The 27,472-nt window shown below is 43.4% G+C and overlaps 2 protein-coding genes across 3 annotated transcripts; both read left to right on the top strand.

The window, feature by feature from the left end:
* Positions 1–699: 699 nt before the first annotated feature.
* Positions 700–15,941, top strand: LOC141444499 (uncharacterized). Its single transcript, XM_074110048.1, has 10 exons — positions 700–957; positions 1,859–1,990; positions 2,247–2,418; positions 6,419–6,540; positions 8,224–8,346; positions 9,003–9,131; positions 11,722–11,849; positions 13,700–13,774; positions 14,802–15,140; positions 15,851–15,941. The coding sequence occupies exons 1-10, from the start codon at positions 826–828 to the stop codon at positions 15,939–15,941; spliced, it is 1,443 nt and encodes a 480-aa protein (XP_073966149.1). The 5' UTR covers positions 700–825.
* On the top strand, positions 15,897–24,422 carry LOC141444756 (uncharacterized). 2 transcript variants are annotated; one of them, XM_074110392.1, is made up of 7 exons: positions 15,897–15,995; positions 17,133–17,229; positions 19,540–19,695; positions 20,481–20,582; positions 21,392–21,475; positions 22,366–22,461; positions 23,292–24,422. In XM_074110392.1, the coding sequence occupies exons 1-7, from the start codon at positions 15,943–15,945 to the stop codon at positions 23,433–23,435; spliced, it is 732 nt and encodes a 243-aa protein (XP_073966493.1). In that variant the 5' UTR covers positions 15,897–15,942; the 3' UTR covers positions 23,436–24,422. The 2 variants fall into 2 exon arrangements, with proteins under 2 accessions (XP_073966493.1, XP_073966494.1); XM_074110393.1 differs by lacking the exon at positions 21,392–21,475.
* Positions 24,423–27,472: the final 3,050 nt, after the last annotated feature.

The raw sequence follows: 27,472 nt of genomic DNA, 5'->3' as shown, positions 1-27,472 counted from the left end.
TTAATTAAACAACGTGAAACAGTAACTCGTTTTATTATTTAAGGACCTAAAAACAGCATTTATAGCGGAAACAAAGAACATATCGTATCGTATCTTAAAGTTTGTCAGTTGTATTTTGTTAATTTTCTTTTGTACAATAAAGAGTTTACATACATACATACATACATACATACATATTCCTTTTGAACCAGTACGCGAAAGGGATGAATATATTATTATTTTTATTATTAAATAGATAGAGATAATTTCTTGCTCGCATGTTTTTATTTTATTGGATTAATTAAAAGAAGTAACATGGAGTGCAATTTTTTGCTAGCTTAATCCGTAATAGTTGGCGGATTATCCTTTAGGCGAATTGGACATGTGTCTGGGGGCGCTATTATAGATTATACAGGGGTTCATGTGGAAGCGTTGAAACGAAATAATATTTAGAAAATGGATAGGTACTCAGTCATGACAACCAGAGTGGCGAAATTTGAATAATAAAAATCGTGTTGTCTCTTTTTCTCTTTATATCTGCGTAGTAGAAAATATAGGCGTCTTCCTGGCAACATTAATATTGTTGTTTGTGAAACATGTCATAATTTTTCGCTTTTTGTTGCCTGTTTCTGTGTATGTAAACTAAGACTGTATTAACCAGCACGAAGCTCTTTATTTGATTGCACTTTTTATTTTCAAAAGAAGTTAAATATTCTCTATCATAACATTATAGAACTGTCACGGATACTAAATAGTACATATAGGTTGTTTATTTATTGATTTTAATTTATTTATCGCAAAAATGCAACAATAATTAATCTTAAATGAGGGAATAAGCTTCGTATTATGGAATTGCTCAAGGTTGAAGAGACTGAGGAACTCCAAGCGTGTAGGATATGCCTTGCAACTGATACTGAATTGTATTCTATATTGGAACATCGACTCGAAAATGCATTTGTGGAAATTATGGGCACTATGGTAAGTGTACAACTGTAATTAAGGCTTCATTCTGTAAAGAAATGACTATTGTACGTCTAGATGGGTTTTTGTGTCTTGTTTTAGTTAGTTTTCCGCAATTCTAATAGCTTTACTGTCGGCGATTTTTGTGTTTTGGCAAATTGGCTTGTTCTCTCGTTTGTGCCAGTTGCTCACAGTCACAGATGAAGTTAGAAACAACAGCTGCACTTTACTTATTTTAGCATTAAACAAGCATTAAACAGAAGGTAAGCAATCTTGTCATTTTTTTTATTATAAAACCACTTGAAAATAAATCACAGCAATTTACTTTTAGTTTCGTAAGTAATCGATTTTTTTTAGTTTTTCAATAAAATGACTTGTCAAGATTGTTTACCCTTTTTCTAATGCTAAAATAAACAATGTAAAGTTTATAAAATTACAAAGATAGAACAGGATAGTAAAATAAAAATGATAACTATGGCCATAACTATGATAACTGGCCAGGGCAGATATTTGTATGAATGTTTGTTTGGGTCTTGGAAATTTAATATGTATCTAAGTATGTATTTATCTATTTAAGTATGTTTATGACTTTTTAACCCCCCCATGCAAAAAGAGAGGTGTTATAAGTTTGACTGCTATGTGTCTGTCTGTGGCACCGCAGCTGTTAACCTCTTGACAGTCCAGAGCGCACAACCAATATGCCTCCAACCATCCAGGTTTTTTACCGACAGACAAGTGCTGTGCTTCCAAAATGTTCTAACTGCAAGGTTTTGAATAAAGACGAAATACTGAGACGTATATTAATGTTACGTAAATTGAACTTTGAATTGACAGTCGGGGTGTTTTCCAAAATTTTTTTTTTTTTGTGATTTTGAGGCAGAACAAATTGTGGCAAGCCTTTAAAACCTTCCCGTTGCAGCTGTCGGCTTGGGACGGGTTCCCGCAGCACGTGTGCGCGTGGTGCCGCCGGCTGCTGCGCAAGAGCGCCGAGTTCCGCGCGCGCGGCCGCCGGGCGCACGACGCGCTGGCGCGGCTGGCACGCTCGCAAGCGGTAAGTCATTCAGTGCCATTTACGCCCATCGGCCCCTTATATAATGCCGCAGATGCCAATGGGTGTCCAATTTCTACTGAAGATTTCATGGTATACCTACTGTTTTAAGGTATAAGTATGATTTAAATGTAAATTTTGTTTTACGCCCGCAATACAAACTAACCACTATACTTCAGGCAGGACCTTTGTCTACAGTGGCGCCAACTGGTGAGCGCGAAAACGGTAGCCCTCCTTATGGATGACCTCTTACCAACAGCTAACAACAGAGTGCGTCCGCTCGGTGGACCGTGCGGCGCTCCGGCTGCCGCTGCCGCTGGCGTCCGTGGCAGCAGCCCCCGCGCTCTGCTGCTGGCACGAGCTCAAGCAGGAGGCGCCGGAGCCCGAGGTGCCGCTCAAGGAGGAGGAAGTACTCCTCGAACACTACACAGGTATGTGGTGTTGATGGTGATGTCTGTAGAGGCAGCTGCGTTAGGTTCTATTCTGGAGTTTCACGCAAATACAAAAATAGGGTCAGTCGAGTTTTAAGTGTGTTGTTATTGTGTCGTAACTCGGCAGTCAGTGATACACTTTGTTAGAGAAATGATTGCATGCATTTATTAGCATTCTTAGGAGAGAAGCCGTGTAGGGATTGCCTTAACACTGTCTGTAGTAGACCTGAGATGTTAATAAATTCGATCTCTTAGCTCAAATTTTTGTGAGAGGTTTTAAGAGAAGTCTCTTCGTTCCATTCTCCATACAAACGTAGTCCCGGTCTCATTTGAAAACTAGGCAACAGATATAGATGAAATTTTGTAAGTATGGACTAGACGTAATTATCTATGCCTGTGGGTTTTCAGATTTGCATATAAATGTGTAATATCGGAATTACAAGAGCTCAAAAGTCGTCAAAAAAACGATGTCAGCTTTGCACGAGAATTACAGACTAATAAAGCATTTTTACAAAAATCGAAAAACCACAGGCATAGAAAATATAATGAATATCTTGATTGTAAAATATCATTGATTTCTGTGCTATACTTTTTGTATAATATGAGGACAACGAAACCCAAAATTCAACCGCCGAAATCTTGCAAAGCCTACAGCTATCTCGATATAAATTACGGACGTCGTTGCGGAAGGCATGGGGGGGGGGCTGCGAGCGCTTATGTCGCGAGCGATAAAGACAGCAATATCCCAAACGAATACCTAACACGGCCGCGCCGCCTTGTGTGATTCAGGAGGACACTCACCCTGCTTAGCGCTGTGTAGAAACTTGGCAGCAGTCAGGTACAGGGCCACTGGACTTCTTCGAGCTGGCCAGTCTTACCTTCCAGTCCTGGGTTACCAGCTGCCCGACTATACGTGAAGCAGCTGCTGCATCCCCTAGATTCCACAAGGCACTAGATAACTTTTACTAAACTTACTTCGACAGTGACACGACAGTTCAACGACACGATTCGTACGAGACTGTACTAATTTTGACAGTTAACTGACATTTCTAAATGTTGCTATGTCTAAGTTGAAGCAAATCAGGGGCCCCGTGATAATTTTTGCTACAGCCCCGCGCTGGCTTAATCCGGCTCTGAAAACTGTCATTTGATTGCGATCGCGAGCGATATTTTTTTTTTATTCGACTGAATGGCAAACGGAAAGTGGGTCTCCTGATGGTACGAGATCACCACCGCCCATAGACATCTGCAAGACCAGGGGGATTGCAGATGCGTTGCCAACCTAGAGGCCTAAGACGGGATACCTCAAGTGCCAGTAATTTCACCGGCTGTCATGCTCTCCACGCCGAAACACAACACACGGCAGGATTAGCGAATTGCGAATGAACTGTTGGCGTTCATTCAAAACGCCATCGACACCATGGATGAAGTCAGCATCGTGCAGATCTGCAAGTCCAACTTCAAGGAGGATGAGATTTGCAGTGGCAAGGCGCTGCTCTTCCAGACGCTCGGCAAGGCCGACCAGATGCCGTCTCGCAGAAGGGATGGAGGAATAAAGAGTCTCCAGGACATCATCACGATGTTCAAGGCGACAGATCCGGACGAAGTGCCCTCTTTTGTGGCAAAGGAGCTGCGGAAGCTGCCCCCGGTCACATTCGACCACGTCGACGTCACCACTTTGCTAAAGGACATCGTGACCCTTAAGGCAAATCTGGCCGAACTCTCAAGAAAATTCGATGTATCGCAGGATACTATCACCGAGTTGCGTAAAGAAATCACCAGTTTACGCAATAGTGCCCCGGTAACTCGGTCACCTGTTGATGCGTCGAATTCTAATGTAAACAATCGACTGGAAGCAGATGCCGATTCAGCGGCATCAAGTTTCGAGTCGAAACGACCGCCGGTGCAACGTGAGAGGCCTGAGCCTCGTGTTCCGCCCGCCGCCCCGCCGCCCGCGCGCCCCCCGCGCGGGCCGCAGAACTCCACCAACAAGCAGCCAGCTGGGCGCGGTATGCTGACGCGGCCGGCCGAGCCGCCGCGCCGCGCCAGCCTCCTGCGCCACCTAAGGCTACTGAACCGAGGGCTACTTCGACGCCGAACAGGCCTTGAGCACTAAAGTGGACGAGGAGGGGTTCATATTGGTGCAGAAGAAAAGCAAGGCTCGCAAGAAACCTTGTAAGAGTCTGTGTGGCTCTGCTGAACCGGATCCAGGCTCCGTGCTGAGGGCGGCCACACCGAATACGGCACTGTATGTGTCGCGTCTGCATCACACCGTCGCAGTCGCAGATGTGGTGGAATACGTCCGCCGGAAGAGCGGATACACGCTGAGGGTTCAGCTGCAGTCGCGCCACTACGTGCACTTCAGCTCGTTTGTGGTGCGGTGCCACGGCTGCTGATGGGGGGGGGGACCATCGCGAGTGCTGCCTTCTGGCCGAAAGACGTCGTGTTCCGCGGTACCGGGCACCATGCCGCAGATGAATGCGACGTCGGGGACGGTGACTCAACGGGGTCACGCCGTTTTGTCACCAAATTAGTTTTAAATATTGATTATAAATATTTATGTTAGTCTGTAAGGTATTTATTGTATGGGCCAAGTTGCCCGAAATAAATGAATTTATTATTATTATTCTCTTTATTATTTTTTATTCTTAGGGTTAGGTTTTATAATAGTTATAAGAAGTAAAATACAGAAAAGTACATACAAAATAAAAATATTATAAAAACCTAACCTAGTTGCCGCCGGTAACGGGGTAGGGCCCAAGCTACCGGTGGTCAGGGCCGCAGAGTGAGGAACCTCCGGACGATGCGTGCCGTGTCCAGAAGTACCGCCTTCTGTATCTGGCCCTTGATCCAGCCATCTAGCGAGAGTCTCTTGAGATGTTGGTCGAGACTCTTCGCTATTAGACCGTTTGCCGAAACGACTATCGGGACAATGATCGTCGAGTCAACATCCCACATAGCAGTCACCTCGTGAGCCAAGTCAAGGTACTTGCTGAGTTTGTCCTTCTCGGCCTTCACGAGGTTCTCGTCATGTGGGATGGTGATATCAACGAGCACTGCCTGGCGGTTTGATCGATCTGTCAGCACGATATCAGGCTTATTGGCTACAATACAATAGTCCTGTCCGTGATGACAGATCGATCCCAATAGAGCGTGGCACGACCATTTTCAAGAACTGGCGCAGGGACATACCTATAATACGGCACCTCAGAGTCTACAAGGCCGTATCGAAGAGCAAGTTGCTGTGGATAATCCTGGCTACTACGTTATGTCTGTGCAAATACTCACCGTTAGCAAGATGAGAACAACCGAGGATAATATGCCTGAGTGATTCCCCAGGACGGCGGCATGCCCGACAAATGTCGACCGTACCGTCCTTCAGGATATACCTCCGGTAGTTGTTCGTCATGAAACTTCGTCAGCAATTGCACACACAAAACCCTCGTTTCCCAAAGAGGTCCCCGAAACGTAGCCAGGTCACCGACGCGAGAAGGTCTACATCAGGCCCTGTTAGGGTCTTGTAGAACCGCCCGTGTAGCTCCTTGCTCTTCCATACGTTCTTGCGATCTTCCGTGCTCATTACCATAGGACTGCGCCAATTTTCGTTTTGCCAAGGATAGCGGGGTGAGGTGTCTGTCTACTGCCACAACATCGCGATGCATCCCACACTCGTTGCTAAGGAAATAATTCCTAAGGCTGCATACCTCGCGGTTGTGGAGATTTTTGGCATTAAGAAAGCCGCGACCTCCACATTTCCGTGGGATGTACAGCCTCATAACCGACGAACGTGGGTGTAGCATGCGATTATTATTATTATTATTATTAGCGAGCAAGACATATAGACGATATTTAGTGATATAGTATAGACGTTGGAATACGACTTCTGTTTAAAGTCCCGGGCTTACGGTGGATGCAGGCTGTATCCAACCGAGGTACCTGTAGGTTTAGGTGTATGTCCAACAGTGGACGTCCTAGGGCTGGACTGATATGATTGGGGCAGATGGCGCGGAGAGCGACCACATGAGCTTGAAGTACGAAGACGACTCGGCGGACGACGTCGCGCTGAGCCAGCTCCGCGCCGCCGCCAAGCCCAACAGGAAGAAACAGCTCCGGAAGAACAAGGTAAGTACGCGGCTTGGATCAAACTTTTTCAAATTCAAATTATCAGTACTATTGAGTAAATAGTACTGAATAGGCCGCAATGGGCACTTCAGACACGAATTTTATACGTCATTTTTAGGGTTCCGGAGCCAAAATGGCAAAAACGGAACCCTTATAGTTTCGCCATGCCTGTCTGTCCGTCTGTCTATCTGTCTGTCCGCGGTTTGCTCAGGGATTATCAATGCTAGAAAGCTGTAATTTTGCACGGATATAAACGAAAATTATGCCGACAAAATATTTTTTTAGGGCACCTCCCATAGACGTAAAGTGGGGGTGATTTTTTTTTTCTCATCCAACCCAACCCTATAGTGTGGGGTATCGTTGGGTAGGTATTTTATAATCATTAGGGATCTGCTGAGACGGTTTTTCGATTCAGTGATGTGTTTGCGACATATTCAACTTTAAAGTGATAATTTTCATGAAAATCGAGCGTCCCCCGCCCTCTAAAATCTAAACCGGTGGGTGAAAAATTGAAAAAAATCAGGATGATAGTCAGTATATAAAACTTTCAAGGAAAACTATAACGGCTAAGTTTGCTTGAGAATTATTAGTAGTTTAAGAATAAATAGCAGCCTAAGGTATAAAATATACCAAAACTTGGAAGATTCCGTATAAAATACGAAGTCCTTAGAAAATAATTACTTAATGAATTTAGAGTTTTTGATTCCGCGTCGATTGATTTTGGGAGACCCTAAAGCAAGGATGGTATTTCCCCATTTAGAGATGGGCCATATACAATAATTACAACATTTCCGCGGGCCAGGGAGCATTTAGCGTAAAAAAATATTCCAATCAAGCAACAACCAAAATAAATCATGTAGGTATCTATATTAAATGTATTGTTTTGATGTGCTGGGTCGGTGTGAAAGATGGAATTTTGACTGTTCATTAATTCATCCCAGCCTATATACGTCCCACTGCAGGCACAGGCCTCCCCTCAGAATGAGAGGCTTGGGCCATAGTTCCCACGCGGGCCCAGTGCGGATTGGGAACTTCACACACACCATTGAATAAAAAAGCCGTGTTCCTAGTGCAAAAAGCCGTGGTGCTAGTGGTTTGACCTATCGCCTCTCAACCAGAGGGTCAGGGTTCAAACCCCGGCTCGCACATCTGAGTTTTTCGAAATTCATGTGCGGAGAGTTACATTTGAAATTTACACAGCTTGCGGTGAAGAAAAAACATCGTGAGAAACCTGCACAAACCTGCGAAGTTAATTAATTAAAGCGTCGAAATTAGGCTCCAAGTTACTTGAAGACACACTCAGAGATGACGAGAACACACTCAGAGATGACGAGATGAATTTAGATGACGGGTTTTGATCGCGGGCCGGATTAAATCTTGTCGCGGACTTGGCCCGCGGGCCGCTATTTCCCCATCCCTGCCCTAAAGCATCAGGATCCCGTTATATTGGATCAATAGTACCATCAGCCAAATATGTGGTCTACCACCCAATGTTACTTGTTGTTATTGAAACTAATTGAGGACAAGATCAATACGAACATATCGAATAAAATACGATGGATTGTTTTTATTAAATAGAGCTATATGGCTTATATAGTAGCCTTAACTAAAAGAATCCGGTAGAGTTGGTCCTGTTCACGCCTATCTCCCGAATCACTGTGTTAATAATTAAATATTTATTAGGTGAAGAAAGTGAAAGCGGAGAAGAAGGAGCGACGGAAAACGGAGAAGATCCGTGACGAGGACTTCCCCGCCTTCGAGCGGGAATACAACATCGACGTCGTCGTACTCACGCACGACCAGCAGGTGCGTCCGGAAGGGGGAGGGGGCCTGTAAAAAAAAACAAATTCAAAAATTCAAATGATTTATTCAGTAAATAGGCCGCAATGGGCACTTTTACACTTCATTTTTTAAAACTACCAGCGCTTTCGGAAAGACCATCATTGCCAAAGAAGAATGCGCCGCAAGAAACTTGCAGAAAGTCATTTTTTCATAAAAATATAATTACAATTAAAATACTAAAAAGTATATTATACAATTAAAGAAAAAAATACAAATAATAATAATAAAAGAAATACAGGATGTATGGGGTCCCTTAGTTACAATACTACACTAACTATATCTAAACTATATCTACGTTCAGTGGAAGTGTAGAATGCTTCCACCGTCAAAGCCGTGTAGTTTACGATAGAGGTGTAACGGATATATTAAATTTAGAAATTTATTAAAGTAAACAGTGTTCATAATTTGAGAAAGTTCACCTTCTGGGATATCTTCTGAGTGCACTTTTAGAGAAAGTGAGAAAGTGTATTTTACCCAATCAAGGAGGGGGAGCTAGTATAACTAGAGGATGGTAAAAATATGTACAGTCGAGAGCTTATATGAAGCTTTATTTCTAGAGAGGGGGGGGGGGCAAGGGGCAGCAGCACCTTTTCCTTATTCTTATTATATTGCTGTTCCAGGTAGAAGATATGGCGGCGAGAAAGGGACGCGATAACTACATGAACTCGCTCTTCAAATGCGATCTATGTTTTAAAGGGTTTTACACAGAGGCCACGCTCAAGAACCACCATGTCAAACACCATGACGAGGTAACCTCTATAAACTAGGTATGACTGCAGCCCGCGTGGGAAGTGTGGCCCAAGCCCTCTCAGGCTGAGTGGAGGCATATGCCTAGCTGTGGGACGTATACAGTGTGGAAAAATAAGTCGGGCCCTGGAGGGAAACTACCTTAAATCCTTAAGTTGGCTCATTTTACTTAAAGGAGACATTCCTTTATTTTTAAAAAGAAACAAAACTGCGTTCAAAGATTTTGTAAAACTCACTTGCCTCGCCCGGGACTCGAACCAACTAAAATTAAAAAAAAAACAAACACTTTGTTTCTTTTTAAAAGTAAAGTAATGTCTCCTTTAAATAAAATGAGCCAACTTAAGGATCTAAGGTAGTTTCCCTCCAGGGCCCGACTTATTTTTTCACACTGTATAGCCTGATGATGATGATGACTTTGGTTTTAGGTGTTTACGTCCACACTGTATCGAATATCCATTGCATCAAGACGACCACTGTGTCTGTCCGTTTTAAAATGTCCACTCTACCCAAATGTCCATTCTATTGGAAGGGCCACTCTAACGAAATGTACACTACGAAAAGATCCACTCTAACAAAATGTATACTCTACCCAAATGTCCATTCTATTGGACGGGCCACTCTAACGAAATGTACACTACGAAAAGATCCACTCAACAAAATGTATACTCTACCCAAATGTCCATTCTATTGGAAGGGCCACTCTAACGAAATGTACACTACGAAAAGATCCACTCTAACAAAATGTCCACTCTACCCAAATGTCCATTCTATTGGAAGGGCCACTCTAACGAAATGTACACTACGAAAAGATCCACTCTAACAAAATGTATACTCTACCCAAATGTCCATTCTATTGGACGGGCCACTCTAACGAAATGTACACTACGAAAAGATCCACTCAACAAAATGTATACTCTACCCAAATGTCCATTCTATTGGAAGGGCCACTCTAACGAAATGTACACTACGAAAAGATCCACTCTAACAAAATGTATACTCTACCCAAATGTCCATTCTATTGGAAGGGCCACTCTAACGAAATGTACACTACGAAAAGATCCACTCTAACAAAATGTATACTCTACCAAAAAATGTACACTAACGAAATGCCAAAGTTTGTTAATTGTGTTTTGTTTCTTTTCTTTTGTAGAATAAACAGTTTACATACATACATACATACACTCTATCAAAAGGTACACTCTACTGAAACGTCCGCTATGACGTAACACTCTACCGCATTGATACGTCAACTGCTCTAACGAAATGTACACTACCAGCAGCGGTTGGAATGTGTCAGTCGCCAGATGTAGCTACATTGCAGTTGGCTTGCAGTATTTGCAGGCCCTCTTCAACTGCCATACGGGTAATTGAAATTGTAAATAAGTTTCACTTATGAGTGCCCCGGAAAAAATTACAAAACATCCGTACAAATTGCAATCGCGAATATAAAAGAAGTTGCGAATATTCGTTACGAATGTGTGCAACCGGCATTACCGATACAAACAGCCTTATTCATAAAAAATACTTAATGTGGGCTATCGTTTTTTGTCTCACTAGATGGCGCACTGTTGCGTGAGGTTTTTAAGTATGGCTTTCAAAGTCTGTTGTTACGGGCGTGAAAACAAAGTTTAGATTAAAATCATATTTAATACAACTTAAAACCGTACCAAAAAACATCGAGCATGCCACAGTGTTGCATAGTCCCCGTTTTGTTCGGAAAAAAGGGAGGACAACGGTTTCTGAAAGACAAAACTGTCTCCAAACACAGACATTCATTGCCCCGGAACGCATATTTGTCATAATTAATTTCAGATATTGCAAAACATTCACAAAATTATTTTAATTATAAATAAACCCGCGTAGCTCACCCAAAATCTATGAGATTTGACATTTCGGAGACCTCACGCTACACTAGCGCCTCTAGTGGTGAATTCATACGCGATAGCCCTCATTGAGGTTTGATGAATTGAATGATGATGATGAATTTGGTTTGAGGTCTGTTAGTTAGCAGACTGATTAAGCTTGTTAGACGGTTGTCAAGAAGTATGATTCATAAACGCTTGCTAGCAGTCTGCTAGTTGTTGAGCTGCTGATAGACGGATTAGACGCGTTATGTTGGCCATCTTGACAAATCAAAGACAAAAAATGGCATCATCGATAATTAAAAAAAAAAGACAGCAGTGACAGCAAATTAGCAGGAAAAATAAATAAAAAGCGAGATGTTTGTTTTCCCGCCATTTCCGATCCGCATGTTTATGTTGTACCTAAATGCAAAAAGCCGTAATTATGTTAATCACCCTAATTTTATTTTTTTCATATTTATTGTTAGTAAAGTAGTAAAGTAGCAGTAATAAATACCTAATTTAGAGGGTTTTTAAATACATATTCCTGAAAATATTTTTTCCTGGATTTTTTAAAATCTTTGCGTAACCCTCCCTTCACTAAAAATATCTTCGTTATGGTTTATCGACTGATTAGCGCTAACAGACGTTCATGAATTACGTTTTTTAGCATCGGGCCTTTAAGGAGCCTTCAAGGAGGCTCTAACTTTTTATGAATAAGGCTGAAAGTCTTTGATGGTGGTGTTCGCAGAGTGTGGGTCCCCACGAGTGTTCCCTCTGCCGCTGCCGTTTCCGCATCCCGGCCATACTGCGGCGGCATGCGGAGACACATCGCCTCCGCTTCGTGTGCCAGCACTGCGGGTTCACCGCTAGAGACAGGTCAGTCTCAGTCTAGCGGAGCGGAGCGGAGACGCGTCGCCTCCGCTTCGTGTGCCAGCACTGCGGGTTCACCGCTAGAGACAGGTCAGTCTCAGTCTAGCGGAGCGGAGCGGAGACGCGTCGCCTCCGCTTCGTGTGCCAGCACTGCGGGTTCACCGCTAGAGACAGGTCAGTCTCAGTCTAGCGGAGCGGAGCGGAGACGCGTCGCCTCCGCTTCGTGTGCCAGCACTGCGGGTTCACCGCTAGAGACAGGTCAGTCTCAGTCTAGCGGAGCGGAGCGGAGACGCGTCGCCTCCGCTTCGTGTGCCAGCACTGCGGGTTCACCGCTAGAGACAGGTCAGTCTCAGTCTAGCGGAGCGGAGCGGAGACGCGTCGCCTCCGCTTCGTGTGCCAGCACTGCGGGTTCACCGCTAGAGACAGGTCAGTCTCAGTCTAGCGGAGCGGAGCGGAGACGCGCCGCCTCCGCTTCGTGTGCCAGCACTGCGGGTTTACCGCTAGAGACAGTTCAGTCTCAGTCTAGCGGAGCGGAGCGGAGACGCGTCGCCTCCGCTCGTGTGCCAGCACTGCGGGTTCACCGCTAGAGACAGGTCAGTCTCAGTCTAGCGGAGCGGAGCGGAGACGCGTCGCCTCCGCTTCGTGTGCCAGCACTGCGGGTTCACCGCTAGAGACAGGTCAGTCTCAGTCTAGCGGAGCGGAGCGGAGACGCGTCGCCTCCGCTTCGTGTGCCAGCACTGCGGGTTCACCGCTAGAGACAGGTCAGTCTCAGTCTAGCGGAGCGGAGCGGAGACGCGTCGCCTCCGCTTCGTGTGCCAGCACTGCGGGTTCACCGCTAGAGACAGGTCAGTCTCAGTCTAGCGGAGCGGAGCGGAGACGCGCCGCCTCCGCTTCGTGTGCCAGCACTGCGGGTTCACCGCTAGAGACAGGTCAGTCTCAGTCTAGCGGAGCGGAGCGGAGACGCGTCGCCTCCGCTTCGTGTGCCAGCACTGCGGGTTCACCGCTAGAGACAGGTCAGTCTCAGTCTAGCGGAGCGGAGCGGAGACGCGTCGCCTCCGCTTCGTGTGCCAGCACTGCGGGTTCACCGCTAGAGACAGGTCAGTCTCAGTCTAGCGGAGCGGAGCGGAGACGCGTCGCCTCCGCTTCGTGTGCCAGCACTGCGGGTTCACCGCTAGAGACAGGTCAGTCTCAGTCTAGCGGAGCGGAGCGGAGACGCGCCGCCTCCGCTTCGTGTGCCAGCACTGCGGGTTCACCGCTAGAGACAGGTCAGTCTCAGTCTAGCGGAGCGGAGCGGAGACGCGTCGCCTCCGCTTCGTGTGCCAGCACTGCGGGTTCACCGCTAGAGACAGGTCAGTCTCAGTCTAGCGGAGCGGAGCGGAGACGCGTCGCCTCCGCTTCGTGTGCCAGCACTGCGGGTTCACCGCTAGAGACAGGTCAGTCTCAGTCTAGCGGAGCGGAGCGGAGACGCGTCGCCTCCGCTTCGTGTGCCAGCACTGCGGGTTCACCGCTAGAGACAGGTCAGTCTCAGTCTAGCGGAGCGGAGCGGAGACGCGTCGCCTCCGCTTCGTGTGCCAGCACTGCGGGTTCACCGCTAGAGACAGGTCAGTCTCAGTCTAGCGGAGCGGAGCGGAGACGCGTCGCCTCCGCTTCTCGTACCAGCAAAATTAAAACTAAAATGTATTTTTATTAGAGCTGCGTCTTGGAATTATTAAATCAAATATGTACCTTGTTCCTCTGATGCGAGGGGGAGGCCTATGCCCAACAGTGGACGTCCAACGACTGATATAATAACGATGATGACTGTTGTGATTGGTCGACGTGCTTCCGCTCCGTTTCACCTTTGCGTTTCGTTGCAGGTCGCACGCGATGACTCACTCTAAGGAGCACAAGGGTCTGCGTTATGAATGCCAGTACTGCGGGGACTCGTTCAAGTAAGTATGGCAGTAGCTAGCCTGCCAGTAACTGTCCAGCATCACTTTACAGACGGAAGTTTATTAAGTTGCTGTTGCGAGAAATTTGTTTATCGACACATATATACTACCCCTATGCCTATTGCATACCTTAGAAAATCTCTATGTATATACTTGTGTTTTCTGTACTGTTTACTGTATTGGTGTGCAATAAAGAGTTATTGTATTGTATTGTATATTATAAACCTTGTGCAATGCGTTCAAAAACTGGAACAAATTCTAGGCTCACCACATTTTCAAGTCACAAATTCTCAACTTACCAAATTCTGAACTTACCACATTATCGAACTTACCAAATTCTGAACTTACCACATTATCGAACTTACCAAATTCTGAACTTACCAAATTCTCAACTTACCAAATTCTGAACTTACCACATTATCGAACTTACCAAATTCTGAACTTACCACATTATCGAACTTACCAAATTCTGAACTTACCACATTATCGAACTTACCAAATTCTCAACTCACCCTGATTCTCGAACTTAGCAAATTCTCTACACACTCACCATATTCTCGAAGTAACCATATTCTTAACCCATCAATTTCTCAGTTGACCACATTCTCAACTTATAGATACTGCCACGAGAGTTAAAGTGAATGATTACACACACAGCTACAAAAAGAACTGATTGCACAAGAGGAGAATGAATTAGTAAATTTCCAAATCCTGTTGCTATTACATGACATGGTATGTTGTAGCTGTGTGTGTAATCATTCACTTCAACTCTCGTGGCACTGCCTATACCAAATTCTCAACTCGCCACATTTTTTTTATACGACTGGATGACAAACGAGCAAGTGGGTCTCCTGATGGTAAGAGATCACCCCGCCCATAAACATCTGCAACACCAGGGGTATTGCCAACCTAGAGGTCTAACATGGGATACCTCAAGTGCCAGTAATTCCACCGGCTGTCTTACTCTCCACGCCGAAACACAAAGCGTGTGTTAAGCGTGTATTTGTATCGTATTGCGTCGTCCCAGGAAGCGTTCAACGTACGGCACGCACGTGCGCATCCAGCACCCCTCGCAGAACAAGTCGTGCGACGTCTGCGGGGAGACCTTCCTCGGCGCGCTCGGCCTCGCGCTGCACAAGAAGAAGACGCACCGACAGGTAACGCCTAAACCTCCACACTTACATATCACACACACACACCTAGATCGAAAGACGCACCGACAGGTAACGCCTAAACCTCCACACTTACATATCACACACACACACCTAGATCGAAAGACGCACCGACAGGTAACTCCACACTTAAATATCGCACACCTAGATCGAAAGACGCACCGACACGTAAGGCCCAAACCACAAAACAGATGGTACAGAATTCAATCTACATACAAAGTGCGTTCGAGCAACGCACACATAGACACTGCTCACGGACGCGATATCTCGGACCGGTTGGGACCAGTGCGAGCGCGAGTGCCATCCGCTTGAGACACGCGTCTGTCAACTTTTTTGTGCAATAATGGAGAATGCTAATTTATTACACTTTAAAATATAATAATCGTGCATTTCGCCAATGTCGAAATCGTCGCAAGATATTTTCAGTGACAAATTTGACATTAATTTTAAAATATTTTATTTATTATTAATTAATATTGCCTCTCTTCCCGTTTCATTCTCAACAATAAATCCAACAACTAGATACGAGTGCCACTGCCACAATAGTTTGTGTGCATAAGCCATAGTTGACAACCCTAGAGTACCGTCGAGCGTAGGTATGAAAAGTGAAATACATACAAGAGATTGAGTTCTGTACCTGGGCCAATCAACTTTTTTACCGACACTAATCTGTCCGCGACATTTTTCAAACAATTAACATGTTTTTTCTGTAATTTAATAGATGGTGTACATGAATACATGCCATCCTACGTAAGTTTAAGGTATTAAACCGTGAAATATCTTGTTGGAAGTACGATTTTTTGGTAACGCCAGAGACAATTTTCGGTAAAATAGTTGATTGGCCCACCTATCTGTTTTGTGGCCAAACCTGCAACTATATCCTGTCCTGTGTTGCATGTTGCAGCTGCAGCAATGCGGGGCGGGGGCGGGGCGCGGGCGCGGGCGGGGCGGGGCGGGGCGCGCTGCGGCCAGTGCGGGGTGCAGTTCGCGAGTGAGATGGCGCTCGCTCGGCACGCCACCCTCGCAACAGCTCCGTGCTCCCAGACCAGGTCACTATTACATCAACATGGTGTGGTGACTCCCTTACAGCTTACAGCCCCCACCAGCTCCCCTGACTATACACTTTTCGTTGGTCGATAGATCTCATCTGCTAACATGGTTAGAGTTAGGTACATAGTTCTCCATGGGAACCCCCTACATCCGTGTAAGATTGGGATTGTGTAAAAAAAATACTTACCAATACTTTTAACTATTTTTTTATATAAACTAAATCTAGTTTGACATTTTTAGGGCTCCGTACTTAAAAGGAAAAAACGGAACCCTTATAGGATCACTTTTTCTCTGTCTGTCAAGACCCTTTGTCTCGGGAACGCGTGGAGGTATCAAGCTGAAATTTATATCAAATACTCAGGTCTACTGTCCCTTGGAGCTGTGAAAAAAAACAAACTTCTAAGCCAACGCAATCGAAAGACACAGCCGTTTATGCCGCAAATTTCCGCAAATTTTCGAAACTCGCAAGGGAATCAAAACCTACAGGATACTTCCCGTGAACTCAGAATCTTGAAATTTGGTATGAAGGTAGCTATTCTAACACAACCAACAAGAAAAGTCTGAAAATCTTGATTTTTTATGTCTGTCTGTAAATATCAATCCAATATAATCGGACCCCACACTGCATACATTTTGCTTTTTTGTTGTATAAGTAACTGTTTTTTTTTATTATAATTATGATTAATGTTTTATTCTTAAATACATATAAAACATCCAAAATGATACCTACTTGGCGTAAAATTAATACATTTTTTCATACAATTAGAAATTAAATGATAAGTACAGGAAACGATTTGAAGATGGCAATGACTTTCGATTTATGGTAAAAAATAGACAACCGCAATTTAGACAAGTAACTCTTGTTTTTTTATCTACATATTTCTAATTTTCTTAGTTTTGCTAGGTTTAATAGTTTTTATTTTTTTTATTTCGACAAAATTACTTCCAGCTAAGATTCTTGCGGCGCATTCTTCTTGGCAATTATAGTCTTTCCGGAAGTGTATTTTTATTTAGCTACAATTTTACATTACATTTACTTTTTCTTCATGGCCCTTTGCGGCCTACTTACGGAATATACTTGTATGTTTTTCCAACGTGTTGTTGTAAACGTTAGTGTGTGTGTGTGTGTGTGTCAGCGCGTGCGCGCAGTGCGGCGAACACTTCAACGACGAGGGCGCGCTGCGGGTCCACGCGCGCGACCGGCACAGCGACCCGCGGCCCGCCTGCCGGGAGGTGAGCGCTTACGACCCTCCCCCTCCCGAGCCCGAGCCACCACAGATGGACGACCAATGTGTTTTGTCTTGAACCAATAGAAACGCTAGCCTAACCTAACTTAGCTTCGCTCCATCGCTCCGGTCAGCTGTTTCCACTAGAACTGTGCCGTGCAGGATAGAAAAGAAAGAAAGAATACATTTTTGGACCTAAATTCGGCACAACAATAGTTATTTGTGTCACAAGGGAGCAAAATGGTGTATTTACGGCGAGGGCGTACATTGAATCCAGAATGTAGTGAAGGATTCTATAATAGAATCCTGAGCGTAATGAGGGATTCAAGTGTTAACGCCCAAGATGAAAATAATTTTGCTCCCGAGTGGCTCATACAACTTTTCACACCGAGCATTAAGAAACTTGAAATAAACAATTCTAGATATTATTAAAGAATAACCAGCATAGAAAATGGCGTGGCTTTACAATTATCAACTTCAAAAAATGGCATTTGCAATATAAAACACTTAGAAAAGCCTTGAACAGAAAATTACTTTTCTGAAGTGTGAAAAAATAAATAAAGTTACAGCTAAAAAACAGACAATCTTATACAATTTTATATATTAGGCACCAAGAGAGAAAATAAAATAAACATAAAATAAAGCGTAAATAAAGCACAAAGCGGATAGGGAAATAAAGTATTTCTATTGGTTCATGAAAAACACATTTCTCACAACACATCCTCGATCATTTTTGATGGAAACGTGGCCTAAACTAAACACTTGATATGCCTTCATTGCATTTTTGGCACATGATCTTGTTTGCTATAAATAATCATGTCGTTGAATCTCATTCATTAAAATAGTATATTTTGTAAGATATTCTTTTTTAACAAAATTTCCCATAGCCTTCATTTTAAGACACTGTTTACGAACAAGAAAAGATGTAAACAATATGGTACCCTTTTGAAGGCCATTGGCGGCAACACGGGACAGGACTGGACAGGCGTGGAGAGTAAGACAGCCGGTGAAATTACTGGCACTTGAGGTATCCCATCTTAGGCCTCTAGGTTGGCAACGCATCTGCAATACCCCTAGTGTTGCTGATGTTTATGGGCGGTGGTGATATCTTACCATCAGGAGACCCACTTGCTCGCCATCCAGTCGAATAAAAAAAAGGACATCTGAAAATCGTGCCATAGGTACAGTACGATTACTTGGAGTTAACACTTGACAGATGGGCGTGCCTTCAGTCAATTTTCAACTTTGACGTCATACAAATAAAGCCATTTTTAGTATACCGCTACCCACGTTTACAGAGAATGTAAAAACTATTTTATTTGTATGACCTCAAAGTTGAAAATTGACTGAAGGCACGCCCATCTGTCAAGTGTTAACTTCAAGTAGTCGTACTGTACTACGTCGACTGTTGCCGACAGTGGCGTTCAAAAGGTTAAGGGGCTGTGTCACCGTCCATTGATTAGTGTTAACTGGCGGTTAGGTGTGATGCCGTCTCTATTTGTTTTGTTCGAATAGACGGAGACGGCATCACATTTAACCGGCGGTTAACGCTAATCAATGGATGGTGAAACAGCCCCTAAGTATAGGGATGTTGACACCACCAATCAACTGACGAACTTTTTATGAGTTGTCAAAACTCAATTTTCCCATACAGTTTGAATGGAAATAGCAACTTATCACTTCACTTGTTCGCACACTCGATCAACTAACATTTTTTTAAAGCAACAAAGATAATTTTGCTGTTAATCGAAAATTAATCTGGTTTTCGTATTTTATTCAACTGTATCGTAATAGGGGTCCTTAAAACACGAGTGTGGGTTTATGCAACGAGGCGTAGCCGAGTTTCATAATAGGGGCACATGAGTGTTTTAAGGCCTAATTACGTACGTTTGCATACAATATTTTATCTACACCCATATAGTAAATTCTCAATTATGCGTTCAAAAACCATAGGTAATGACCAGCATTACGACATTGGATTCTATTATGTACACGGCTGTATTGTAATGGTCATTACGATACAGCAATCTGTAGTGTGCAGCAGCAGGTTGTCGCGGGCGCAGCTCGTGAGGCAGACTTACTACCTAGTTCTCGTTAATGCAGGTCATTCTCAATGGTTCGCGGAACACATGATAGAGGATTTAATATACGGATATAGATAAAATATTGTATGCAAACGTACGTAATTAGGCCTTAAAACACTCATGTGACCCTATTATGAAACTCGGCTACGCCTCGTTGCATAAACCCACACTCGTGTTTTAAGGACCCCTATTACGATACAGTTGCATAAATACTATTGTGCTTGTGCGTCCAGTGCAACATGACGTTCTTGACGGAGGCGTCCCTCAGCGTGCACCACGAGCGGGTCCACCTGCAGCTGAAGGTGCGCCGGCGCCTGCCCAAGACAGGCCGCCGCTACGACCGCTACGGGGACCACTTCATGTGCGAGATGTGCGGGAAGAAGTGCCAGGTGAGCGGGAGGGTGACACCTAGTGCCGGCGCCTCCCCAAGAGGTGTTAGTCGAATAAACTAGATTTTTTGCCGTTGTATAGATAACTAGCCGTCACCCCCGACTCGTTATCGCTCTCCCGCCGGAACAATGCAATTTTCCGGGATAATAACTATCCTATGTCCTTCGCCGGGACTCAAACCATCTGCACTGAATTTCATCTAAGTCGGTTCAGTGGTTTAGACGTGATGAAGTAACAAACAAACAAACAGACTAACAAACTTTCGAATTTATAATATTAGTGTGATGGTACGGAATCCTCAGTGCGCGAGTCCGACTCGCACTTGGCCGGTTTCTTTTTTTAACTCATAATGTGTATTTGACAGAACAACAGTATGATTGGTTATTTGGAGTCTTTTTGTATTTTTTATTTCAACTCCAAATTTTTGTTACTTTTACGGTCATTCAGTAAAACCATATCGAGAATACAAATTGAGACGTGAATGCACAGAAAAACCAGAAAAAGAGACCAGCGCTGGCAATCGAACCCAGGTCCTCAGCATTCCGTGCTGCGTGCCATACTCCTACACCACTGGACAGGAGTACAGGCACGAATTTCTCCTATGCATACATATCTCAGGTTGCTTTTTCCTACTACGCTACTTAAGCAGCAGCACAGCGACATCTATGCTTCGCTTTCATCGAGAGACGTAACACCCTTTCGGAACTAACCGCTCACCCAGACAAGAGATGTCGCTACTGGGCAATCAAATTATGATTGTTTATTTGGAGTCTTTTTTTTTTAGAACAACATAGCGCTGAAGTACCACATCCGGTCGCACACCGGCGAGAAGCCCCACGCCTGCCCGCACTGCCCCAAGCACTACTCCACGCCCGTCGCGCTCCAGGTGCGTACCGTGTGCGTACCGTGTGCGTATCGCGTGCGTACCGTGTGCGTGTGTCTAACATGTTGGTTGCATTGCACTGCACCACCTGACTTAAACATTATTGATTACACCGGCTGTTCTAAACCATATTGGTGTTAACCTTATTGGTTACACGAGCTGATTTTAACCTTATTGGTTACACTAGCTAGTTTTAGCCATATTGCTTGAATAAGCTGATTTTAACCTTGTTGGTTACACCAGTTGTTGTTAACCTTGTTGGTTACACCAGCTGATTTAAGACCCGGGCTCGATCACCAGTCGGGACACAGGATGAAAAATACAAGAATTATCATACTTAAGTAAATCTGGTAACAATACAATAATCCGTTTGTAACATCCTGGTGGTCCGGTCAGCAGCTTGTACTAAAATGAACTTTTAACAAAAGGCTTTTTTTTATTGTTTATGCGTAGTTTCCCCGTGTGGTGTCGGGTTAGAATTACACCTCGCCATTTCTTCCGTGGATGTCGTAAGAGGCGACTGAGGATATAGGTTAAGGTATACCGTAGGCGACAGGCTAGCCACCTGTCACTATTGTACCTTTTTTTTGACAAACTTAAAACCTAAAATTGCTAAAAGTGGCTCCGAAGCGGTAACGTCTCGTGTGCTCTGCCTACCCCATTTGGGAATACAGGCGTGATGTTTGTGTGTGTGATTTTATTGCGAATTGCGAATGAATGTTTCTATTGTATTATATCTGCGGGGGCTTATTTTATAGTGCGGACACGCCTCCGGCAGACGTCTCTATTAACATGTGTGTTTGTCTGTGCAGTACCACATCCGCTCGCACACGGGCGACAAGCCGCTGGCGTGTCCGCACTGCCCGCTGCGGTACGCCACCCACAAGGGACTCCAGGTACATTACACGTTACACAGCGTAACACGACATTACATTACATAAAAGATCTTAACATTACACAGGACATCAAATCAGCCACACACACACTGGAAAGTAGAGGCCTCGTCATTTTCACGCTATTTTGCCCGGTGTTAAATAGGACTTCATGACATTAAACAGCGCGACATAACATTACACAAGACGACGGAACATTAAGGGGCTGTTTCAACATCCATTGATTAGTGTTAACTGGCGGTTAGGTGTGATGCCGTCTCTATTTGTTTTGTTCGAATAGACTGAGACGGCATCATATTTAACCGTCAGTTAACACTAATCAATGGATGGTGAAACAGCCCCTAAACAACATGACGTAAATACAATACATTAAACGACTTAGCACTAAACTGTGTATTTCTATTTAAAGTTGTACTCTGAGTTTATCTCCGAATTCAACAAAATTTGGGAGGTTGACTCAGGCCATGATTCCGAGCTGTAAAAACAAGGTCTCCAGATGAGTCCCCAAAATATTGTATGGATGTGTCCGATACGTTACGACTTTTTTTTGATAATTTTCGTAACGGAACGAACACATTCATACAATATTTTGGAGACATCACACAGGACTGTACCACATTCAGCAGTGTGACAGCATTATACAATAAGGGGCTGTTTCACCACCCATTGATTAATTTTATTTGACGGCTAAATTAATTCAATAGATGGTAAAACAGGGGGTAAATATAATATTAAACAACAATATAACACTACGCAAGACGATATAACATTAAACAACATTACATTACACAAAACGACATTACATTATCTTGAATCAAGCGTGACCTTGCGGAAACGTTAGTTCATAGAACACGTGATGTATAGTTTATGTGTTTGTCTGTCTGTCGTTGCAGACGCACCTCCTGAAGCACACGGGCGAGCGGCCGTTCAAGTGCGACCTCTGCGGGAAAGCGTTCACGCAGAAAACTATGCTTCAGAAGCACAAAACCGTGAGTGTCATTAAACAATAATAAAATAAAGCCCCCGGCGCCTCACTCTCATCCCAGTAATGTTATAAATGCGAAAGTTTGTAAGTCTGTTTGTTTGTTACATGTCTAAACCGCTGAAACGATTTAAATGGAATTCGGTATACAAACAGTTTGAGTCCCTGGGCCTACATAGGATAGTTTTTATGACGGAAAATTGCATTTAACAAATTCTACGCGGACGAAGTCGCGGACAACAGCTAGCTGTTTGATATAAAATACTTTTTATCTGCTCAGGAAACATACATCTAATGTTTTCTGAGCGAAGTCGCCGGTATCTGTATTGTATGGTGTGTGTTATGATTATGACGTTTAATAAGTACGTGTTTTTTTCCAAAGCGCTCAATATCCATATTTTGTAGGTGGGGATCGTTCTTACTTGCGTTAGAACTGTATATGTGGGATCGTGCGAAGGAAACAAACTTCAAAACGAAAGTAAAAAAAAAGTTTATTAGTAATTAAATATGGAAAACTTTGAACACAGGAGAAAACACAAAACACATAGCGCATGGGCTCACCCGATCGTAACTCAAACTAACTCCCTCGCTCGTCCCATTCATGCCACAGAAGCCTTTATTCATTCGGTCTGCTCGTTTACATCAAATCATTCGTACAAAAATCCACCCTTATTCCCAAATAAAAAAATATATTATTAGAAATAAATAATAAATAAAATATACATATAAAAAACTTTCAGCCTGGCTGCCATGGGATCTTGGTCTATCAGATACTAGCAGGGATGATTATGAAACTCAGGCCCTTGTTTTGTTTTGAGTAATGTAAACTGTCGGCAGGTGCACACGGGCGAGAAGCCGTTCGCCTGCGACATCTGCGGCAAGACCTTCACGCAGTCCGGCTCCGTGCACACGCACGTTAAGTACGTGCACAAGAAGCTGCCCGCGCCGCCGCGCAGCCGGCAGAAACACAAGGCGCACTAGACACAGACCACGACCACAAACCTCCAGTCGGTTCGGTTGAAAACGGCCTGCATCCTGAACGTGCGGCTTTAACCAGGTCATCCGTCCATCTCGTTGGTGGACGTCCTTCGCTGCGCTTGCCGCGCGGTCTCCATTCGAGAACTTTTCGGTCCCAACGGCCACAGTAACACAATAACAGAAACAAATAACAAGTATACAAATGTCATCCGAGCTGAAATGCCTCTGCGTATACAGATAAAAAAAAACAGAACTTTATGTATTTTCTCTGCTCAATATCTTAACTAAGATTAAGATCAGCTGGTGTAACCAAAACATTAAGGTGAAGATCAGCTGATGTAACCAATAAGGTTAAACCCAGCTAGTGTAACCAATAATTGTTAAAATCAGCTGGTTTAATAATGGCCATCTCTGCACCGTGCTATAGCACCTATATGGCCTGCCCATTGCCACTTCAACGAGCTAATTCGCTTGGCTATATCGGTGCGGTGACCCTTTTTCTTCTGCGTAATGGGCAGTACCAGCAACATAGGAGGCAATGCCGTGAGGGTAGGCATCGCTAGTGTTGCCATGACCCAACCTAACCTTAAAACGAGGTTTTACTGACGAAGTGAAGTATCGCTAGATGGCGCTAGTTCACATTTAGTGTCAAACAAACCTCGTCAGCTACCTATTTCTTCCAAAGAATCTATAAATAATTATTGCCGTTGTAAATTAACCTTTCGTAGGTATCCTAAATGTAAAAAACCCTGCGTTTTAGCCTCCTTTGTTTCAAATAATATAAATAACGCAGACTAAGATAAAAATGCGAAAATATAGCCTTACATTTTGAACTGTTCCGGTACAAGGCATACGAAAGGTTAATCTCACATAAATTACAAAAATGTGGCGATCCCTTACCTTAATATGTAGTGTCCGACCACTCATGTATTTATTATTGTACATAGAAACATTTATTTATAGCGAAACGAAGTAAATCTTGTAAGATAATGTATGTGTTTTATTTTTATTATTCAATGAATTATAGAGGTCATACAATATGGCTAAATAAATGAACCCCTGGTATGCTTTGGATGCAGATCCTAAGAAACAGATATTCCTATCTGTTTTCCAAACCCTTTTTTAACAAAATATACAATTTGGTTATAGGGAAAATTAAAACTTCAGTTAACTTTTTCTCTATTATGTATATTTTGAAACAAAACCAAAGGACACCCATAACACAAGTTGAATTACGGATCCGTTGCCGGCCCTTTGAAAAAAGAGTAAGCTTGTTTTAAGAAAGATCCCAATAAATATAAACACAAAAAATGTGTAACACTTTGGCTCAGCGTGATGTCACAAACCTACTCCAGAACTTTGTTGGTCATAGACCTCCCCCATATATGCCTTAACCAGGTCATCCGTCCATCTTGTGGGTGGACATCCTACCCTGCGCTTACCGATCTGCAGAAATTCAGTGTACAGACTCTTACAGTAACTATCTCTTTACTGTACATGGCTACAGCATTTTGAAGTTATTCCCCATCAACGGCGGTGTACGCGGGTGCGTCTTCATACACGACACCACTGAATTTTTACACCGGAAAGTTTTACAGCAAATCTCACAAGAGAATGGTTTCTCATCACTATGAACCCGCATGTGACTGGTCAAGTTGAACTTATGCAGGAACCTGCGCTGGCACACCGGACAACCATGCCGCTTCTTATATATATATATATGTGTATATGCATATAACATAGTCATTGCGCTTCGGGAATATCGTCTCACGTAATTAATAGACGCCTCCAAACGCCCAGTAAAAAAAAGTTAAAGGTGGTCTTTAAAATGAAACAAGGTATAATAATGAAATTTGATTTTATTAACAAGTTAAAACGAGCTTACATCATATAGATCAGTCGCCGCCGCTATTTTAAACGAGACGGGCAGAGGCGGTCAGACGGGATAGTGGCTCCATATGTTTTTGTTTGTTTGTCAACACTTAGACGAGGTGAGGTGGTTCCTCAATCCGGGTCCACAATCTGAAGGTGTACAGTCGAACAAACTCATGTACCAGGATTGCTTATTATTCTGGTAGTCACAGGATGAAAAGGATAGCCACCTTAAGGTCTGCTTTTGCTTGCGTAATATAAGTTATCAGTAGCTTTATCGATTGAGTGTGTCATATTCCGTCATAATGTCATTCAACAAGCTAACATGTGCTTGCAACATGTAAATGTTTTTTTTTGAAAATAGTCTACCTTTTCATTCAGCCACTGTACATGAATCAGTTTGTTCGTATGTACATAAATCGCACCCAAAGTGTAACAACCAGTCAGAAAACCAACATTAAAAATTAGTTTCTTGACAGGCGAAATATCGGTAGATGGCGTTAGTATCTTCTTCTCTTTTAAGATATGGCTTTTCTGTCCTAATTAATAGGACAATTTCGCCAGTGTCAAGGTAAACTCTCTTCGAGAGGGACGTTGTACGGTGATTGTAGTTTTTGCAACTTGATAGTAAAATTCCAGAAACCACGCGGAGACAACTTGCGCATTAAAAAATGCCAGACACGAGAGCAATATAGAATTTTGTGATCACTGTTCACTGTTAAGGTTAATCGCCGCATACAACACTATCAAAATTATACTTCAACTAGCCAAAGAAACAGAAATAGCAAAATTAGATATTGTCTACATCCGCCATGTTCGAATGCTACAAATCGAATCCGGCGTTAGTATCTATCGTGAGATTCGTTTGACGTTAGTCTTAACCAATCACGAACGTGACGCCGATGCCAAACGGACCTCAAGATACCACCGCCTGTCAGAAAACATCATTAAAACTCTTACAAGGACTTAGTTGGCAGAAATATTACAGATTTTTGTTTGTATTTTTGCATGGCACATTCTAACGCATCATTTTTAATTAAGTAGTCTTTATTTTAGCCTCTGTCCGTCTCAAATGAAACGTTAACGGTTTCCGTGTAGACATCCAGTTGTCGGCAGTAGCTGAGTATTACAGTTGTCGGTAAAGAAACATGCCGCCGCGCGAACTCCGCGGCTGCTATAGCGGCGAACTTACATCCAGATGGAATCAAATGTTATTACCCCTCACTTTTTTCTGTCTTACCCACTTTAAGTATTTATATCATAGTGTTGTATACCGGCTGGCCTTTTTAGGCGGAGATTATAAGTTTATAAGACAACGAAGCCATCCCATTGTTTTCAATGACAAAATTAAAAAATTGCGTTGATAAATAAAATTATACTCAGTTCGGGAATCAAACTCAGTCCCATTCTTTACTTATACAAAAGCTTTTTGATTTTTTTTCTTCTTTAACACGACCGGATTCGATTCCGGAGCTAAAGGCTGACCAGAATTATAAAAAAACCTCGCCATATTGCGGAAAATCTATAGAACTAATTTCTTGCACTGGTAACACTAAATTCAAATGAGGGTTTTCACAGAGGCGAAATATCTCCAGATGGCGTTAGTATCCGTTTGACGTTTGCTGCGATTGGTTGTTAACCAATCACGAGCTAACGTCAAACGGACCTTACGATACTAACGCCATCTATCGGTATTACGCCTCTGTGAAAACCCTCATTAAGCCTAAGATTAAGTTTAACGTTGTTTGCGCGTGGTATTTTAAAGTGTTATTTTGTGTTTTTATGCGTTAAAATGCGAAGATTATCCGTAGCCTTGGAAGGAAAATAATTCACAATGTATAAAAGTATTTGTCATAGAAAAAGTCTGAGGGATTAGAAAATATTCCTTTTAATAACATCACCGACACCGTTGTCAATATGACTGGTAGGTACCGTATAGTAAGAGTAAAGAATGTTGCAATATAAAACGTAGAAGTGCTGCCCTCGCGTCAGGTTTTTTATATTCCTGGTCAGCCTTTAAATATTAATTTAGAAATGCACTTTTTTGTCTCTAAATTCGATGACATCGTGCCTTAGAACTGAGAATTCCATGTCGAAGCGGTCGGCTGTTGTACACCGCTGTAGCAGCAGAGCGGAGAGTAACGAGTGTGTTTTAACACGTCATGGGA

The sequence above is a fragment of the Choristoneura fumiferana genome, chromosome 30, assembly GCF_025370935.1.
Source record: "Choristoneura fumiferana chromosome 30, NRCan_CFum_1, whole genome shotgun sequence".
NCBI classification, from domain to species: Eukaryota; Metazoa; Arthropoda; class Insecta; order Lepidoptera; family Tortricidae; genus Choristoneura; species Choristoneura fumiferana.
The sequence above is the reverse complement of the archived record's forward strand: the minus strand, read 5'-3'. Positions and strand labels throughout refer to the sequence as shown.

Bases quoted from the DNA above. Each gene is read 5' to 3' on its own strand.
- LOC141444499 (XM_074110048.1), top strand. From the start codon at position 826: ATGGAATTGCTCAAGGTTGAAGAGACTGAGGAACTCCAAGCGTGTAGG. The intron at 958-1,858 runs GTAAGTGTACAA...TTCCCGTTGCAG, and splicing joins TGGAAATTATGGGCACTATG to CTGTCGGCTTGGGACGGGTT. The intron at 15,141-15,850 runs GTACAGAATTCA...TGCATGTTGCAG, and splicing joins CCCAAACCACAAAACAGATG to CTGCAGCAATGCGGGGCGGG.
- LOC141444756 (XM_074110392.1), top strand. From the start codon at position 15,943: ATGGCGCTCGCTCGGCACGCCACCCTCGCAACAGCTCCGTGCTCCCAG. The intron at 19,696-20,480 runs GTGAGCGGGAGG...TTTTTTTTTTAG, and splicing joins TGTGCGGGAAGAAGTGCCAG to AACAACATAGCGCTGAAGTA. The intron at 22,462-23,291 runs GTGAGTGTCATT...AACTGTCGGCAG, and splicing joins TGCTTCAGAAGCACAAAACC to GTGCACACGGGCGAGAAGCC.